The 20,511-nt window shown below is 35.9% G+C and overlaps 1 protein-coding gene across 1 annotated transcript; it reads left to right on the forward strand.

Moving 5' to 3' along the window:
• The first annotated feature begins 3,594 nt into the window (after positions 1-3,594).
• hmgcrb (3-hydroxy-3-methylglutaryl-CoA reductase b) lies at positions 3,595-15,367 on the forward strand. The gene is made up of 20 exons (XM_065243820.1): positions 3,595-3,716; positions 4,807-4,994; positions 5,334-5,445; positions 5,550-5,637; positions 5,736-5,820; positions 6,053-6,158; positions 6,245-6,351; positions 6,432-6,551; positions 6,634-6,758; positions 6,846-7,063; positions 9,458-9,609; positions 9,695-9,889; positions 9,968-10,126; positions 10,210-10,367; positions 10,467-10,572; positions 12,092-12,262; positions 12,376-12,516; positions 12,592-12,750; positions 12,846-13,000; positions 14,461-15,367. The coding sequence occupies exons 2-20, from the start codon at positions 4,827-4,829 to the stop codon at positions 14,498-14,500; spliced, it is 2,565 nt and encodes an 854-aa protein (XP_065099892.1). The 5' UTR covers positions 3,595-3,716; positions 4,807-4,826; the 3' UTR covers positions 14,501-15,367.
• The last annotated feature ends 5,144 nt before the right edge of the window (positions 15,368-20,511 follow it).

Here is a 20,511-nt window from a genome sequence, read left to right on the forward strand (position 1 = left end):
AATATAGAATAAAATAAAGAACAAAATATGGAAACAAAATCTTGTTTAAAAGGCACTTTATTCATCTAAATAGAAAAACATTTTTATTCAAGGAAAACGGCAAATATGTATTTTGTTGTTGGTTTTGCTGACAGTCTTCTAATGGTCACCACCACCCAACCATTCTGGCTTATACTGTACAAAACGTCATCTGCAAGCGCCGGAAAAGACTGAACATGCTAGAATCCTTCACCATGGCGTTGGTTTCCGCCATTTGGGCCTACGGATGGATGGGTGATATATTTTTACTCCCTTACAACAGCCGTACTGCTAGATGCTGCTAAAAGTCCCACATTGCACCTTTAAAGGAATAATTCACCCAAAAATTACAATTCTTAATGAAAATCCACATTAAGTGCACATGGTAAATAAAGTTGCTGTGAGGGAGTCCGATATGGAAATGGGTTCATGTATAATTTAACAAACAAACTTTTTAGTTTGTTCTTTATCTACTGTACTGTCCTGCTCCCTGCTGGTACATACCAATAATTATAGTAAAAAAAAATCATTACAATATCATTATTACATTTTGTCAAATGCTTATAAACACTTATTGAAAATTAAACAATTGTAGATGTGGTGTGGTTTCATTTTATTTTTAATGTTTTAATTCAATTTTTAGTAAACACATGTAGTAAGGACATTGAGTCCATACACCTTTACAAACACCTGCCGCACCGTCACACACAAAACAAGAGAGTGAGTGCCCTAAAAGAAGACAGAATTAAGGTCAGAGTCTAGCTAATAAAATATTAAATAAGCTTAAGTGTTTTGTACTGTACCTTTAGCAATAAGAGTAACAAGGAGAACAATGAAGATGTTCAGATCCATCTTTGGTCTGTCAAGAGGTAAATTAAATGACAAAACCTTGTCAGTGGCCTTATAAATGCAACAAGAAAATAAATGTGGGTGGGCATTCTGTGAAAAAGAAAAAAACATCAGTTTGCAGACCGACAGCACATCATTGGTTGCACATCATTTTACAAAGAAAGGGCAGTTGTGGCCTAATGGTTAGAGGTTTGTGTTTGTGTGTGTGTGTGTGTGTGTGTGTGTGTTGGCAGGTGCGTGCGTGTTTGTGTGTACCTGGTAATTATCACGTTGTGGGGACCAAATGTCCCCACAAAGATAGGAATACCAAATTGTTGCCCTTGTGGGGACATTTTGAGGTCCCCATGAGGAAACAATTGCTTATAAATCAAACAAAAAAAAAAGTTGTTTGCACCACCATAATACTTAATTTTGTGTAATTGGAACCTGTTGTACACAAACGTGGCCAATTACAGTGCTTTATGTTCAAAGAAAAAAAATGTTTTATTTATTGGTTCTTCCTAACCCTAAAATAGCTGGAAAAAAGACAAACCAAAGCTCAGGTCTGGGAGGTTCGTTTTATTTGCAGTCTCTCAAATCAGTTACTGGTTTACTGCAAAGTGGCCATCAGTCGTAATCTAATGTTTGTAACATTAAAATGGGTGACAATAGAAGCGCTCCTGTCTGTACAATAGTCATTGAACTACCAAAACCATGCTGTTTACTAGCAAATCTGACATGAGATCATTACCTGAATCAATTAATACCTGACCTAAATGAAAATTTGTTGTATTTGTAGTAAAATATGCCTATGTTTGTTTGCCATTTTAAAAAGTGTAAAATGTTTTTAATCATGCATTTTCAAGAGAATGAGTTTCATGTTAAATAGTAACACACATTTAAGCTCCCCACTTTATTAGATATGTTGCGATGCAAACTGTAATACAGCATTTATTTTACTTTGTATTAATTTTTACAAATATACCAAAAAACCCTTGCAGCTGACATACATCAATAAAACCATACAACTGACGTCACCATCCTGTGGGGAAATGATCTGTGTGTGTGTGGTTGTGGTAGTTTTACTGAGGACACCATTTAACCACAAAGCCTTTCTGACTTCTTAACACCTAAAATATTAATGTAAGCAATTGTGAATTATGTTGCTTCTAAGTGTTTTAAATGTCTAAATAGTTTATACCTTAAAATGTAACTATTTACATTTTACAAAGTTACATTCGAACTAATACATAAGTGCATTTTATTCATTTATGGATACAGTAATTGCAGCATTCTGATATAGTGAAATGGGTAACACTTTATAATAATGTATATTTTAACATAGTAGTACTACTAACAATGATCAACACTTCTACAGAATTTATTAATCATAGTTAATGTTAATATCAGCATTAATAAATACAGCCGCCTGCGCAGCTACTGCCGCCTGCGCAGCTTGGGTAGGGGTAGTGTGCTGTATTTTAAAGGATTTATATTCACATTGCATTAAAAGAAAAACTTTGTTATAACCTGTAAACATAACAGGTTTAAAAAGGTTAATATTAAATATATATATTAGCCTTTATATAATATAACTATATATTTATTATTGATTAAATATATTTTCAAGTGCAAAAATATACTTTTTTTTATAAAAATATTTTTGCTGTATGGGTAAGTAAGTAGAAATGTATTTGTTGCCCCTCCCTACTAAAAAAACAGCCAAAATATAAATGTATGCTGCTCTTTCTCTTAGAAGGATTTTTTTGTACATTTTAAAATATATGTTGATACATAAAAAATATTTAATTAAGCTTCACTACCAAATGTATTTAAAACTTTAATTTTTGGCCAGAGAAATTTATTTTTGCCATATGGGATTTATTTTTATTTTTGACCTGTGCCACACCAAGTTGTTTATTATTATTTGGTTATAATTAAATGGATAATAATTTTTTTTTTACAATTGTTGTCGTAAGCTTGTCGCATATGACTAAAACATTATTAAAGTTTGTGGTTTCTGATTTCACCACCTAACCGTGTTTGTAAAACATATAATGGTGTGTTTGGGAAAACAATTGAGAATGGTTATATACGAGTTCATGAATAACATATATGAATTTAATACTAATGTCTGACAGTTATGTAGGCAACAAACTGAGCAAGGACTGCCACAAAATCATTACAAAGCAGTTGCTGTAAGTTTTTTATGGAATTGGACATACTGTACATGATACAATCTATTAAATATCGGGCATAAACAGCATAACAGTAACAATACATGTTTTACATCTCTGTACGCTGTCTCTAAAGCGTAAATATAATTCCTACAAATATTTCTGTGTGATCCGAGGAGCGCAATAATTTCAGTGGCGCTTTAACGTGAAACAGCAAACTCATGAATATTCATGTATGCTCTGCCCAGGACCACTGAATATGAAGAGCCAGAACACCAGCCGATCTCACCATTCGGTGGCTGTGATGTATTTGACCAATGAAATACATTTGGTCATGGCTGCGGGGCGTGGTTTGAGCTTACCTGCTTTAGGGGAAAAATCACGCGGCCGCGAGATGCGTAGACTGCACAACAGTGTTGGCCAATGAAATTGAGTTAGACACGACAGTTGGGTGAGGTTTTTGCATACGGGGCGTGGTTTGTGCTTAACTGGTTTGGGGGTGAATCACGCGTCCGCGAGACGCGTAGACTACGCAACAGAGCTAACCAATGAAATTGAGCTAAACAAGACAGTGAGGTGTTTTTTTGTATAGGGGCGTGGTTTGCTCTGAACAAAAACTACGCGAGGCAGTCGAGGGCGGATGACGTTAAATTAGTCACCCTGTAACACGGACGCTGAGAAGATCAGATGAAGGTACGTGAGAATTATAACAGTTATATCTCTCCATTTATTCACAGTTATTAGTGTTATTGTGTTAATTTGAACGGGTTTATTATGACTGTATAAATGTGAACCGAGAATACGAGCGCTTTTAATAAAGCTGTCGCGCTAGCTACGTTAGCTTAGCAATCTTCGTTTCATCATCTGTGTTTTAGCAAATTTATTAAGGACGCAATAAACGTACGTTTTTATTACCTTTTTTAAAATGTGTATTTTATTGCATTTGTTGACTTCTTTGATTACAAATGTGTTCATGTACTTGACAGCGATGTGTCAAACGCTATTAATGTTTTTATATTAAAGTGAGTGTGCTGTGCGTATGTGTCATCATAAACACTGAGCTTGTGTTATGTTAAAGATATTAAAATATGTTAAAAACCCACCTGTCTTTTAAAGATCGTTAACTGGAGTAATACTGCTAAAGTCAATAAAAATAATGCAAAACAATATAAAAAAGATTTAAGTATTCCTAATTTCTAAAAGTTGTTTACTTAAACTGTATAAGTTTATATTTGTTATGTTCTTGTCATTTAGTAAGTTGTGACCTTGCTGTGTCACTTTGACATAGAAGTTATATTATAAATGTTAATGTGTGATATTAACTAGTAGGGCTGGGTATCGATTCAGATGTTCCAGATCGATTCGATTCCGATTCTCGATTAAATTTTCGATTCTGGTTCTCAGGTAGGTTTTTATACTCGATTCTCAATTCAACTAAATGAATATAGATTTAATACACATACTATATTAATAAAAAAGAACAGTGAACAACAGTTTACAAGTGGGTAATTAATAAAAAGAAATTAAAAGCCACGACACGTCTTGCTTGCGAAATCTAAAATGCTTCCATTCCTCCGTTCAATGTTTGCGGAAATAAATATGAAAAAAAAAATCGATTCTGCTCTTTGAGAATCGATTTTTTTAATCGACCACGTTTTAAAAAACGATGAATCGAAAAAAAATCACTTTTTTTGCCCAGCCCTATTAACTAGGTGTTATTAATTGCTTTAATCTATTTTGTGTTTTTAATATATTTATGAGTTTTGATCTGTTCTGTTGACAGGTGATCCGCTGAGATCCGTGATGATCATGTCTCGTGTCTTCAGGTTTCATGGCCTGTTCGTCGCCTCCCATCCATGGGAGGTGATTGTGGGAACGGTTGCCATGACGATGTGTCTGATGTCCATGAACGCTTTCAGTACCACCGACCAGATGTGTGGCTGGAATCATAAATGTCCCAAAGTGCAGGAGGTGCGGGAATTTAATTTTAATATTGTGTACTTGGGATTCAGGAATTGTTTTCACGCGCTGTTTCTGTGTATCTGATGTTAATCTTGAGTACCTATTGAGTCCTAGTACATCCTACATATATCCAAAGAGTCTTTAGTTTTATCAGACTTATAAAAGACAGATCAGCTCCAGCGATTCTTTCCGATAACAAAACATTTGATACTTTGCCTACTTTTAGCATGAGAAAAACAACTCTATAACTGTGTTAATAAGTCAGAATGCATGAAATACTGTTGATCCACCCTAAGTGCTTGACATGCAAGTTATAATGCTGATGTTTTTCTTGTTTGTCATTTACAGAAAGTTTTAGGCAGTGATGTTTTAATTTTAACCATCACGAGATGTGCCGCCATCATTTACATCTACTTCCAGTTTAGAAACCTAAGACAGCTCGGCTCTAAATACATACTGGGTAAGTGACGTACTAGCATTAAGAAAACAATATTTTTAAATGTAACCAATAAATCTTTACATGTTTGTACATTATATTTATATTGTAATGTTTTTGGATTTCAGGTATTGCTGGTCTGTTTACTTTCTTCTCAAGCTTTGTGTTCAGTACTGTGGTGGTTCAAGTCTTGGGTAAAGAGCTCACAGGATTAAAGTACGACTCATTTTTACTCTTCTTATCTTTTCTGCTTTATATTTGTTCATGATCAGAAGCTGCTGTGAATCCATCTAATCGTTTATTTTCTTCTCCAGTGAGGCTCTGCCCTTCTTCCTGTTGTTGATCGACCTCTCTAAAGCCTGCACGCTTGCCAAGTTTGCACTCAGCTCAAACTCACAGGTACAAAAACAACTCAAAAACAAAACCTGCTTCAATACGCCTTATTCAGTCTGCCGCCATGTTAGTTAGAAACTGAGGCTGTGAGGGATGGAGCCCACTTTTGATTTATTATAGGAGTAAAGCTGTGCATTACAGAGATTTTTCCATAGTTAGATACGGTTAAAACATAAAGTGATTTTACTGTAGTCTTGACAGTATACGTTGGTTTGATCTGATTGGGTGTGACTTACAGGAAGAGGTCAGAGAGAACATCGCTCAGGGAATGGCCATTTTGGGACCCACATTTACTCTGGATGCGGTCGTGGAGTGTCTTGTTATAGGAGTGGGGACCATGTCTGGTAAGATACCTCAATCTTAATGGTAACACTAGAACTCACCCAACATTCATGTCTTAATAATCATCACTTTTTGTGTCTGTTTTCAGGTGTGCGTGAGCTGGAGATCATGTGTGGCTTTGGCTGCATGTCGGTTCTGGCCAATTATTTGGTGTTCATGAGCTTCTTCCCTGCCTGCGTGTCACTGGTGTTGGAGGTGAGAACGTCAGTGATGGAGTACATCAGCAGTGTTTGTGCACAGATGTGAGATTATGTTAACATGATCTTTTTTTGCAGTTATCCCGTGAGAGTCGAGAGGGTCGACCCATCTGGCAGCTCAGTCATTTCGCTCGTGTTCTGGAGGAAGAGGAGGGTAACAAACCTAACCCGGTCACACAAAGAGTTAAAATGATCATGGTGAGCTGTGTTTTAACACCTGACATGGTGTATGATGTCATTCGAAGAGTTTTTTTATTCCTCTGGTTTGTGTTTGCATCAGTCTTTGGGTCTGGCGCTGGTTCACGCTCACACTCGCCTGGTGGCCGGATCTCCGGCTCACAACACAAGTGGCTCGGATGTGGTTTTGACTCAACCCAGCATGGAGTCCGACAGAGCCATGAACCGGTATGAGCTGACAGAAATACGAGTGTGATCGAGGGGGAATTTATTAGTTTAGTGTTGTGATAACATTTCATTCTTTCTCTCTGTCAGTTTGGATTTGGAGCAGATCATCACTCTCTCTCTCGCTCTGTTATTGGCGGTGAAGTACGTGTTTTTCGAGCAGGATGAAGCAGAATCCTCCCTGTCCATCAGATCCCCTGTGGCCAATAGGAAAGGAGAAGAGGACTGCTGTCACAGGGTACCCGCCCCTCCCAAAATCCAAGAGGCATCCAACACAGATCGAAACATTCCTCGCAAAGATCAGACAGGTTAATGTGTGCTGTCAATCAAAACTTTACGACACACGATATCAGCTTATTTCTTTATAAACAAGAAATGAATTAAATAGTTACTTTTAAGTGCGTTCATAACAGACTAGGGTTGCAAAATTCTGAGAATTTTGGAAACTTTCTATGGAAATAACACAGGAACATATGGGAATTTCGGCACGTGGATGAAGATGAGTCGGTTGTGGAGGAAGCAAATGTTTGTATGTGATGCAGTTTGTAAAAATTATAGAAATTTTACGATTCATTTCCTTTAATTCCTTAAGTTTCCAACTTAGCATATTTCCAAAATTCCTGAGCTTTGCAACCTTATACCAGACGCGATTAAAGGGTTAAGCATGAGTAATTTACATGTTAACTCGATGCAAAGATGCGATAGACATCGTATGGCGCGATTCGCGTGAATTTAGCATTTCAGGCGCTTGAAGCCATCAGGAGCTTGCTTTAGAAGTGATGTGATTATGACGTAGCGAGTGGAGGAATCCGAATTTGTGCGAATGATGCAAAGATTTTGCTTCGCGAGTGATTTTCAAAGATTTTGCTTCGCGAGTTATGCAAAGATTTCGAGAGTGACGCAAAGATTTCGTTTCGCGAGTGACGCACACATTTTGTTACGAAAGTGATTTCAAAGATTTCGCTTCGCGAGTGACACAAAGATTTCGCTACGAAAATTATTTCAAAGATTTCAAGAGTGACACAAAGATTTCGTTTTGCGAGTGACGCAAAGATTTTGTTTCGCGAGTGACACAAAGATTTCGCTACGAAAGTGATTTCAAAGATTTCAAGAGTGAGACAAAGATTTAGTTTCGCGAGTGACGCAAAGATTTCGTTTTGCGAGTGACACAAAGATTTCGAAGATTGTTCTTCGTGAGTGACACAAAGATTTCGCTACAAAAGTGATTTCAAAGATTTCAAGAGTGACCCAAAGATTTCGTTTCGTGAGTGACGCAAATATTTAGTTTTCACGAGTGACTTCAAAGATTTCGAAGATTGCACTTCGCGAGTGACTTCAAAGATCGTGCTTCGCGAGCGAGTGACTTCAAAGATCGCGCTTCGCGAGCGAGTGACTTCAAAGATCGCGCTTCGCGAGCGAGTGACTTCAAAGATCGCGCTTCGCGAGCGAGTGACTTCAAAGATCGCGCTTCGCGAGCGAGTGACTTCAAAGATCGCGCTTCGCGAGCGAGTGACTTCAAAGATCGCGCTTCGCGAGCGAGTGACTTCAAAGATCACGCTTCGCGAGCGAGTGACTTCAAAGATCGCGCTTCGCGAGCGAGTGACTTCAATGATTGCGCTTCGCGAGCGAGTGACTTCAAAGATTACGCTACGAAAGTGATTTAAAAGATTTTGAGAGTGACGCAAAGATTTCGTTTCGCAAGTGACGCAAAGATTTTGCTACAAAACTGATTTAAAAGATTTTGAGAGTTACGCAAAGATTTCTCTTTGCGAGTGATAGAGATTTCGGTATAAAAGTGATTTCAAAGATTTTGCTACAAAAGTGATTTCAAAGATTTCGAGGGTTACGCAAAGATTTCGTTTCGCGAGTGACGCAAAGATTTTGCTACAAAAGTGATTTCAAAGATTTCGAGAGTGACGCAAAGATTTTGCTACAAAAGTGATTTCAAAGATTTCGCTACAAAAGTGATTTCAAAGATTTCGAGGGTTACGCAAAGATTTCGTTTCGCGAGTGACGCAAAGATTTTGCTACAAAAGTGATTTCAAAGATTTCGAGAGTGACGCAAAGATTTTGCTACAAAAGTGATTTCAAAGATTTCGCTACAAAAGTGATTTCAAAGATTTCGAGGGTTACGCAAAGATTTCGTTTCGCGAGTGACGCAAAGATTTTGCTACAAAAGTGATTTCAAAGATTTCGAGGGTTACGCAAAGATTTCGTTTCGCGAGTGACGCAAAGATTTTGCTACAAAAGTGATTTCAAAGATTTCGCTACGAAAGTGATTTCAAAGATTTCGAGGGTTACGCAAAGATTTCGTTTCGCGAGTGATAGAGATTTCGGTATGAAAGTGATTTCAAAGATTTCGCTACGAAAGTGATTTCAAAGATTTCGAGGGTTACGCAAAGATTTCGTTTCGCGAGTGACGCAAAGATTTTGCTACAAAAGTGATTTCAAAGATTTCGAGAGTTACGCAAAGATTTCACTTTGCGAGTGACGCAGGTTAGCTCAACGTTTTCAAGCATCCAACTAAGTGTGAGTAACACAATTTATTCACTTAATTTGCATCTGGTGTGAACACACAGTTAGACAATCAGCTAATGAAAGATCAATAAGACTGGACCGTTCAAATCATTCATCATCTCTCTACAACTTTCCCTTTTGTTTTCCTCTTCGAAATGTGTTTTCACACTCTCTGTTGTTTACAGATGAGGTGTTGAGGCCTATCGAGCCGCATCTGTCCTGTAATTTAATCCAGAAAGATTGTGATGTTACACACCAAGAAGATGAAGTCAAAGAGGATCTGCCTGAACAGTGCCGCCCTGTAGATGAGTGTCTCACCATTTTTAAAGACCCAAAAGTAAGTCATCATAACACTTGCATTTGACCTGATTTAAACTACACGTTTGTGGTCATAACATCATCACCTCTCTTCTTCTCTCCAGAGAGGAGCTCGATACCTGAGTAACGCTGAGGTCGTGGCTCTGGTGGAGTGCAGAAGCATCGCAGGATACCGCTTGGAGACACTGATGGAGAGTCCAGAGAGAGGCGTGGCCATACGCAGGGAAATGCTCTCCGCCAAACTGCCCAACCAGTGTGCCCTGGACAGTCTGCCCTACACAAACTATGACTACTCCAAGGTACTGATCCACAATCAGCTGTGCACTTTAAGGTCACGTGTGGATCAGAGTCTAAATGTCAACTCTCTTCATTCTCAGGTGACTGGCACTAACTGTGAGAACGTGATTGGCTATGTTCCCGTGCCGGTGGGTGTGGCCGGACCGTTGCTTATGGATGGTAAAGAATTCCACGTCCCATTGGCGACTACAGAAGGCTGTTTAGTGGCCAGCACCAATCGAGGATGCAGAGCGATCAAAGTGAGTCTTGCATTTCCTTTACTTGCTCTTATAATCTCGTCTGCGTTTCATTTTTACTAATGATTGTTTTGTTGCGTGTGTAGCTGTCAGGTGGTGTGAGCAGTCGTGTTTTAGCTGATGGTATGACTCGTGGTCCGGTGGTGCAGCTGCCATCAGCATGCAGGGCGGCAGAGGTCAAGGGCTGGATGGAGAGCTCAGAGGGGTTCAGTGCCATCAAACAGGCCTTCGATCACACCAGCAGGTCAGAGGACATGCACTTTAAAAATAATGGGTTAACTTTAGCACTGCACCAGCCAGATGGTAATGTCATCAATGTAACATGTGCATGTGTGTTTTGTAGGTTTGCTCGTCTGGAAAGGCTGCAGGTCAGTTTGGCTGGGAGAAACCTGTACATCCGCTTCCAGTCTCAGACTGGAGATGCTATGGGCATGAACATGCTGTCAAAGGTCAGTCTGTGACACAGAGGAACACTTTTATATTGCATGCTTCATGGTCCATGGGTTTTGTGGGATTTTTTTTATTTATAAAAATCGATAATGAAATTCGTTGTCAACCCGTCGAAAAGTGTGGACATACAGCGCAAACTGTGCGCCTTTAATAAAAGTCAGACGCAAACAGAGCGAGCTGCGTGCTTAAATTCATCGTTTTGTTCATATAACGCGAGCTGCATGTTTATCAGGCAACCAGCTTTTTTAAAAGCAAGGTAGGGTTGCCAGATCCTCGACCATTTGGCAGAGTTCTGAATTGGGCTACTTTTAATCTGTTTCTGCAGATAGATGTTTTTTGATGGGTTAGAGATTGAAGGATTTGGTCCATAAGTTGTTGGTATTTGGGTTGTAAATATAGTCATTGGGAGGCTTTTGGACAAATTTTGAATGGCCATTGGCCTGGTTTTGGTATGCGGATCTGGCAACCCTAACAGGACAATGACGAAGCAAAAGCAAATGAACTTTTTTATAGATGTCGACCGATAGTGGATATAACCGATCCTGATGAAGTTGGTCCCTGCTTGCCATTAACCGATTAATCGACTGATAGTTTTAAAATGGATACTGGATAAAAAACAAACATAAGACTCAAAGTGAAACGGTGCTGAAATGTATTACAAAGTAATAAAACAACAGTACTGAAACATGAAAATATTTTTTTAATAATATATTTAATAAGTATTGAAGTAAATACTTGTGTGAAATACTCCCACTGGTAAAATTTAAATCATATAAATGTCTATTAGATTTGTAGTCGTGTACTTTATTTGCTTCAGTTTTAACACATAATAATTCAATAATCAAAATAACAAAAGATGTATTGCAGTGATTTTGATTTATTGCACATGTTAACGTAGCCGACAGCTGCATATAGTTTGCTTTTTCTCATTATTAACTTCAAAAATGGATAAAAGTAACCAGCTGGAAATAAACTAATGCAAATTGATTGTAATAATCATGACATTAAACATTTGGGTTGGATTTATCTGCGTGTAACTGTTTGAGTACTACTAATATTAGCATCTTGATGTTGTTTCTCTGATAATGCGGCATCAATTCAGCAAATTAATTACTTTATAATGATATGAAGCAAATGACACACTCGGAAAAACTATTAGCATGTTTTTTATGCTGAAACGATTGTTCCACAAATGAACTATCTGTGCCGATTAATCGGTCTACCTCTACTTTTTTTATTTAAGGCTTAAAATATCAAAATGCAAAACATATTAGTAAAACCTCTACAGATGAACACCTTAATTTAGTGCCTTATTTAACTATAATAACTGAAATAATATCTAATATTGATGTTTTTTATCCGATTGGTCGATTAATCGAAAAATAATCACCCGATTAATCGATTATGAAAGTAATCGTTAGTTGCAGCTCTATTTTTATCAAAACATTTTGTAGCCTTACTGTGCATGGCAAAAAAAACTGGATTTTTAGACAGAATTGTGTTTGTGTCTCTCTGTAGGGTACAGAACAGGCTCTGTGTCGAGTCCGTGAGCAATTTCCTGACCTACGTGAGTTAGCCATCAGTGGAAACTACTGCACTGATAAGAAACCGGCCGCTATCAACTGGATCAACGGCCGAGGAAAATCCACAGTGTGTGAAGCGCTCATACCTGCGCGAGTGGTCAAAGAGGTGAGTCGGATACAGCAGATGTTACCTTTGTTCAGTGAGCGCCAAAACCTCAGATCTGCATTTGCTATCCACCTGCTTCTCCTGCTCACTGTGTTTCTCTGGTCTGTCTGAAGGTTTTGAAGACCAGCACGGCCGCTCTGGTGGAGCTGAACATCAGTAAGAATCTGGTGGGCTCGGCGATGGCCGGTAGCGTGGGAGGCTTTAATGCTCATGCGGCAAATATTGTAGCCGCCATCTACATCGCCTGCGGACAGGTGCCTTACCTGCGACCTTTTGTATTTAAAAAAAAGCTGTTTATCAACATTGACTGAAATGATTTTTGTGTGCAGGACCCTGCGCAGACGGTGGGCAGCAGTAACTGTATCACTTTAATGGAGTGTGTTGGGCCTGATGGAGAGGATCTGTACATCTCCTGCACTATGCCATCATTAGAACTGGGAACTGTGGGAGGAGGAACCGGCCTGCCTGCACAAAACGCCTGTTTACAGGTAACGCACACGTACTTGAACAATATGAAGGCCACAAAGGCTGAAAGATAACTTATGAACTGAATAACAGAAATAATTTGTGTGTCTGTTATCAGATGTTAAATGTTAGCGGTGCGAGCGAGGAGTGTCCTGGCGAGAACGCACGGATGCTGGCACGGATCGTCTGCGCTACGGTGTTAGCTGGAGAACTTTCTCTCATGTCTGCGCTGGCTGCTGGACATCTTGTCAAGAGTCACATGACTCATAACAGGTAAACAAAATGACATAAAACTAATATTTTATTGCCTGAGAAATATTTTAAGTAATATAATAAATATTTTGTATCATAAAAGCATTGATATTTTCATTAAAACATTCAAATTCGTCAAGTAACAATCTTACTACACTAAAATAAAACTAGAGTTATTCACTTGTTTGGTCGGTCCCATAAGGCAGAAAATATAAATTTTTTCAAACATAATTTTAAATATATTTTAAAATATACAAAAAATGTCCAAACATTTTTCACCAATGTATTTTTTATCTTTTTTTTTTTTTAGTAATAATAATAATAAATATATTTCAAAGCATTTATATTTACGTTGCATTGGAAGAAAAATGTTACAAACCTGTAAACATTAAAATTAAATATATTTTAAACAGCAATAATATACTTATATTTTCCAGGCCAAAATATAAAAGTTTGTATAAAATATATATTTTTTTTGCTGTATGGGTTAAAATTAGAAACATATTTGTTGCCCCTGAAATACATTTTGAAAGATGTTATGTGTAATAAAGGATAAAATTATTTTTAAATTCAAAAAGGGAGTTATTTATAATTTTTAACGAATTCGATGTGATGTCAGTAGTTTTAATTTAAATAATAGTGCATTCAGGAGATGACGACGTAGCAAGCCCAGGCATAAATACGAAACAACAAAGGCGGCCGCGGACATTTCACACTGAATTTCATGCGCAAATTGAGCGTTTGAAGCGGATAACGCATGAATTGCGCAAGTTGAAAAAATATTACATTTAGCAGATTTTCGCGCTGAATTAACCAATCAGGAGATGACGACGTAGCATGCGAAGGCAGAAATACGAAACAACAAAGGCAGACAAAATCATTGTCGCACTGGAGCTATATGACACATCTTTGTACTTTTATAAAAACGGGATTTAAACAAAATCTTGCTTGGGAAAAAAGTAAGAAGGTAGGTTGGACAATCTGGCAAGTTGTAGAAAACACTATTTATTCAATTTGACGCACGCACACACTTCTAGCTAGCTACAGCCAGCTAATTAATCGTATTTGCATCTGAATTTGACACGTGAATTGAACGCAAATGAAGCAAGTTAAAGGCGGGGTGCATGATCTCTGAGAGCCAATGTTGACATTTGAAATCAAATAAACAAACACGCCCCTACCCCAATAGAATCTGGACCTTCTTTTGATAGACCCGCCCCACACATACCCAACCCAGGCAAGGATGTCGGTTAGTAGACACGCCCCTTACTGCTGATTGGCTACAAGTATGTACTTGGCCCGACTCCCTTTTCCAAAGTGTTTTTCAAAAATCATGTACCCCGCCTTTAACCAAAAACGTCCAATTATGTGAAATAACGCAATTTATTTGCTTCATTCGCATCTGGTTTGTTTCCTGGAGTGATCAAAACGTAGATTGTCCATTTTTAAATGATAAACAACGTTTTGTTCTCTCATGACAGGTCAAAAGTCAACCTTACATCATTACGCAATGAAAACTGAAGCACTTTGAGCGAGGACCTCAGTGCATTCTGGGAAATGCAGTCTTGGACAGCCACATGTGTGTGGGAGCTCATGTTTCTTCTCAGGGTCTTTAGAAGTGCTGGAAACATCCATAGACGACAGCAAATCATCTAACAGAAGTCAAAGTCTGTAAAGAACATGAGGAGAAAACTGGTGTTTAACATTTAAACACTGATGTTTAACAGCTTTGTGCGTAATGTTTCCACTAAAGCGTGATTTTGTGACAGACCAATCACAGCTCATATTATGGTGTGAGGTTTAAAGGCCGTGAATATTGCCTAAAACTGTTACTTGCTCATGGTCCTAAAGTTTTTATAGCGATATAAAACATGTCAGTTTATATCAAAAACGGTGAAAATGCTGAAAGTTTAAATTAAAATGAGAGATTTTGTTTTGCACATCCAGACAAACAGAGGAAAAGGGACTTTGGATCTTCAAGGTCTTGATAGTTTTAAGATTAAATCAAGAAGTCAGATTTTGATGGATGATTTGCTGTTTATACTGACAAAATGTCACAGATTGTAAATGAATATATATTTGTGTATTTAAATGTTTAACTGATCATGCCAATCTCACTGTGATGAACTACAGTATTAAGCTAAATGAAAAGCTCTCTTGTAAATGAGGGGCTTCAGTAGATTGATTATAAAGATTTGCATTTGTAAATGCTTGTGTTTATGTCCATTGGGTTTTACTAATGAATGAATGCTGTAGTGCCAGACTGTAACACTGCTGAATTCATGACTGTAAAGCACTTTGGCTTTAAAGCAAATCTTTTTGATTCTACTCTCTGGTCATAGAAAGTGCTGATAAAACCATGTCTGTATTAAAACAGCTTTAAAATTATTTATTTGTTATGGGATTTTCTGCTTAACAAGCTATTGAATGTTAAGCTGTGCTTGTTTTTAAAATGTCCATTTATTTAAAAAAATAATAATAATATTAAAGGTTAATTTATAATCTGTTTGTCAAAAAAAGTCTTGTTTACAAAACATTTTTCTACCAAGTAATAAGACACTTGAGGCCAATTAAATTCAAAATCTAGTCAAACTACAGGCTATATGGGCGATTTCGAAGCACGCTTCATGAGGCTTCGAAACATTTAAGAATCGTTTGTTTCGAATCGTCGGTTCGAAGCTTGTTTCAAACTGGCCAAAGTTACTCGATTTTAGCAAACGAGGCTTCATTACGTCATAACTGTTTCGAAACGTTTCGAAAATCCGACGATTCAAGGCATCTTTTATTGAATTCATTGATTGGAAGAAGGCCTGGCTGTTACCTCATAAGTACTGCATGCATCCCCAATAACTTAAGTCCAAAGAAATTCATTTTAAGGTCTTACATAAGATATATCCCGTGAATGATAGTGTGGCAAAATATATGGATGTTTGACAACTCTCGTTCATTTTGTGGAAAAGAAGAAGAAACACTGACCCATTTATTTTTTCATTGCGACAAAACTCACATTTTTTGGAAAAAAATTATATTCTCATTTAAGTAAACACATTGATTCTTCCAAATCCTTCCAGTTAAAAGAAATAATTTGCTTATATGAAGGCACATCTAATATTCCAATTAATTACATTGTTAATTTATTTTATTTTATTTGGAAAACATTTTATTCACAAACAAAATTCTCTAAATCGCAGCTTAACTTTCCACATTTCCTAATCGAAATTGAAATATTTCTAAAATCCCTTAAATTTGTTAAAAACAAGAAAAATTGAAGATTTTTGAAATATTATGATGACTTTTTCTGTCTCACTGATGCATAATGTTTCCCTATGTTAACTTGTTATTTTTGATATGTATAATTTTATTTATTTGATTGTTTTATTTTCTTATCGTACTTATTTATATTTCTGTTATCGTAAGTTATTTGTGAAACTTTACATATATAATCTGTATGTTTGCATTCCTGTAGACGTTTTCTGTGTATTCTGTCTCTTTTGTTAAATGTTAAAGCGTTAATAAAAAAAATTAAAATAAAATCCGACGATTCACCACTAGGGGGCGTTGATCACAAATGACACTGTAATGAACTCGTGTCGGTTTTATTATAAAAGTTCATAAAACATTCATCCTTCTGACTTTTTTATAGACAGCTTTAATGACAAAAATGTGCATAATTAAAAAGGGAGTTCGTTTTAATGATTTATTTGCCATAAATAAAACTAAAAAACAGAAAACCCTTTTAATAATGTCTTAATTAAAATAAATAATTTATTTTTCTTAAAAAAATATTTTTAGAACAATCTTGCTATTATTTTGTAAAAAGTTTAAAATGTTTGGAGCTCTTTTTTTACCGTCTATGGTTTGGACAGATCTTGCTGCTTTTACACTATTTTGACCAGCAGGTGTCACCAGCGTGTGTAGAGTTTCGAACGCTTCGAAAAACTGAATCAATTTGCGAAGCAATTGGTTCAGTTGATTCGAAGCTTCGAAAGCTTCGTTTCTCACATCACTACTACAGACCGTTGATATTTTCATTAAACCTTCGGATTTATCAAGAATAAATTTATCAAAATAAATCCCTGGCATCTAAAACTAGAGTTATTTACTTGTTTGGTCTGTCCCATAAGGCAAAACAAATTAAGAATTTCAAACATAATTTTAAATATATTTCAAAATATACCAAAAATACCACATTTTTCACCAATGTATTATTATAAATTTTTTGGTATATTTTGAAATAATAATAAATATATTTAAACGCATTTTTTTATACGTCGCATTGGAAGAAAGGCTTTGTATGTTACAAAACTGTAAACAATGAAATTAAATATATTTTAAACTGCAATAATATACTTATAATTTTATACATACTTGTACATTTTATACAAACTTTTATATTTTGGCTAAGAAAAATAGTTTTGTAGTCATATGGGTTGTAAAATTAGAAATAGATTTGTTGCCCCTGAAATACATTTTCAAATATATGTTAATATATGAGGGTTAAAACTAAAGTATTTTCAAATTAAATTTTTTACATTTATTTGTATTCAGAATATATATTTATTTATTTATTTTTGCCGTATGGAAAATGGAAGTATGCGTGTTCAAAAATGAGTTGAGGTAAGGTGGAAGTTTGACCTCTGACCCAACAAGGTTACAAAAACCCATCACTTCACCTCAGAAGACGTTTAATAAATATGGATTAGTTTTTGGTGGATTGATGCTCATTTTATAAGTTTAAAATAGGGGACCATCCTATTCTATTATAAAGCTAAAAAGAGTCAGGATAATATTTAATATAACTCTGTGTTTGACTGAAAGAAGAGATTATATACACCTAGGATGGCTTAAGGGTGACTAAAACATCTAATTTTCATTTTTGGATGAATTATTCATTTAACGTAACAATAAGGAAAACCATGAGGTTCATCATATACAGTGTAACTGCATATCAAACACTGGCTGTATTGGTTTGGCTGGATATGATGTACAACATTTGATAACTATCAGATTCATGTACCCCATACTAGTGATGAGAGAAACGAAGCTTTTCGGAGCTTCGAATCAATTAAGTCAATTTCTTCGAAGCGTTCAAAACACTGTAAACGCTGGCGACACCTGCTGGTCAAAATAGTGTAAAAGCACCAAGATCTGTCAAAGAGGTCCAAACATTTGACACTTTTTTACAACATTATAGCATAATTGTTCTAAAAATATGTTTTTGAGAAAATATAATTATTTAATTTATTATTTAATTTAATAATTATTATTTAATTATTTAATTTAATATTTTTTTTATTTAATTTAATTAAGACATAAATAAAATTGTATTATGTGTTTTAAGTTTTATTTAGGGCAAACAAATCATTAAAACTAACTTCCCTTTTAATGATACATTTTTTTGTCATTAAATCTGTCTATAAACAAAAAGTAGACAAAATGGTAGCGTTTTTAGTCAGAAGGATGCATGTTTTATGAACTTGAATTATAAAACTGACCCAAGTTCACCTAACCATATTAGACTCTGGTCATGTGTGATTAACTCCCCCTAGTGGGGAATCGTCGGATATTCGAAACAGTTATGACGTAATGAAGCCTCGTTTGCTAAAATCACGTGACTTGGCCAGTTTGAAACACGCTCCGAACCGATAATTCGAAACAAAAGATTCGTAATAAAAGATTCTTAAATGTTATCGGTTATCGAAAAATAATGCATACCCATGGAACATTTCTCAACCAATCAGAATACAGGTTTGTTTACAGGTTTGTAACATCCAATTTTTTTCCAATGCAAAGTGAAAATAAATGCTCTAAAATATATTTATTATTATTTCAAAATACACAATAAAAAATGGTGAAAAATAAATGTTTTGTAAATATTTTTTGCCCATTTTAAAATATATTTGTAATTATTTTTAAAAATACATTTTTTGTTTTATGGGTTGCTAGAAGCCAGATATCAAAGTTTATAAAGTTTGAAATGTCTTTCTTACAAATAGCTTTACTTCAGAAGTTATTAATAACTGTATGGATAGGCACAATGGTGAATAAAATATGGGATAATTTTCGTTTTAATGTATTTTCTAAAAATTTTTTAGCGTGTTGCACAGTTTAGACAAACCAGCAACTAAAGATGAAGTTACGTTTTTATAGATGTTCAATATAGTTGATGAAGTAATTAATTAAATTAGCGCAAAAATCCATTGAGTTTTTCAAATTTCCACACTTGCAACAATCTGTGGATAATAACTGCATGCATAAAAACTAGTGATGCCGCCGATATTTATCGGCCGATTTTTGATGAATTTGAAACCATCGGCATATCGGCAATAACACAAAAAAAGCCGAAACCGATCGTTTATTAATTAACTGCATAAAGGCAATGAATTGCCTGTCTGTTGTTCAATTAAAATGATTTAATGTTCTGGTGTGCACTAAACTTAAGCACCGACAGAAACCCTTTGTTGAGCTGGCTCAAATGTCTTGGACAATAAAAGAAACAGACTGCACTTTAGTGGGGGAAAAGTCGTCCAACTTTTTTTGAAGTAGCAATATTTATACTCTGTTTAAAGCAATAGCACTGCTTTATTTATGTTTATTAAAGAAATCCATTATATGTAAAAAATGAGTTAATGTTGTTAATAAAAGAAATGCTGAATAGCAAAAACCACCTTTAAAGGTTGTCATGTTGTCTTATTATATTTGTTTTAGCTTAATTTGTGCCTCTCTTGTCTTATTATTTTGGTCAGTTGAATGTTAATTAGATCCAATCCATGTTCAGTAAAAATTTTATTTGATGCAGAAATAAACTAGCTAATAGACCAACTGTACAGTATTGTATACGTAAGGGATAATGTAGAGGCAGCCGGTAGTTATCGGGAAATAAGCCCCGACAGTGTGATCAGGACCCGACGCGAAGCTACTTGTCACATAAGAAAAAAAACGGACATGAATATGAATTTGAAACATTTTATTGGCATATTTGTTTTAAATTAACATTTTTATCCTTCCGCGAAACTTTGCACAGATGCATAAAATGATCGTAATACCTTATTAAGATCCTCTGCTTCATACTTGTCTGTCTCCATTTTTTCTCTTTTAGCCAGTCTTTGAGAAGTTTTAATGCCCATTCTGTATTTTTTTGTGTGTTGGCTTCGTAGCTGTCATGCTCTATTTTGTCAAGTTCAGTCTCAGTAAGCTGTCTGTGTCTTGTTGTGGTTGTCCAGTGTTTGTCACAAGATGGCGCCAAACAGTAAACTTTATTGATCTTTATTGGCGCGGAGCGATTTTACTCGTACAAGTAGTACCGGCTATGCGTTATTACTTTGGAGCGGTTATTATTTGAAAAGAACGAACCTGCAAATGTCTCAACTGACCAATCAGAATCAAGCATTCCAGAGAGCCGTGTAATAAAAATGTTTAATATCGGTATCGGCCACTAGCTGTCTGTTTAAATCGGTATCGGCCCAAAAAAATCCTAAAGGTGCATCCCTAATAAAAACTAAACTTTTTTTATAAAATAACACAAGCATAAG

Source organism: Paramisgurnus dabryanus, chromosome 18, assembly GCF_030506205.2.
Source record: "Paramisgurnus dabryanus chromosome 18, PD_genome_1.1, whole genome shotgun sequence".
Taxonomy (NCBI): Eukaryota; Metazoa; Chordata; class Actinopteri; order Cypriniformes; family Cobitidae; genus Paramisgurnus; species Paramisgurnus dabryanus.

Coding starts and splice junctions, on each gene's coding strand:
- hmgcrb (XM_065243820.1), top strand. CDS start 4,827: ATGATCATGTCTCGTGTCTTCAGGTTTCATGGCCTGTTCGTCGCCTCC. Junction 5,446..5,549: donor CGGCTCTAAATACATACTGG/GTAAGTGACGTA, acceptor TTTGGATTTCAG/GTATTGCTGGTCTGTTTACT. Junction 10,368..10,466: donor GCCTTCGATCACACCAGCAG/GTCAGAGGACAT, acceptor TGTGTTTTGTAG/GTTTGCTCGTCTGGAAAGGC.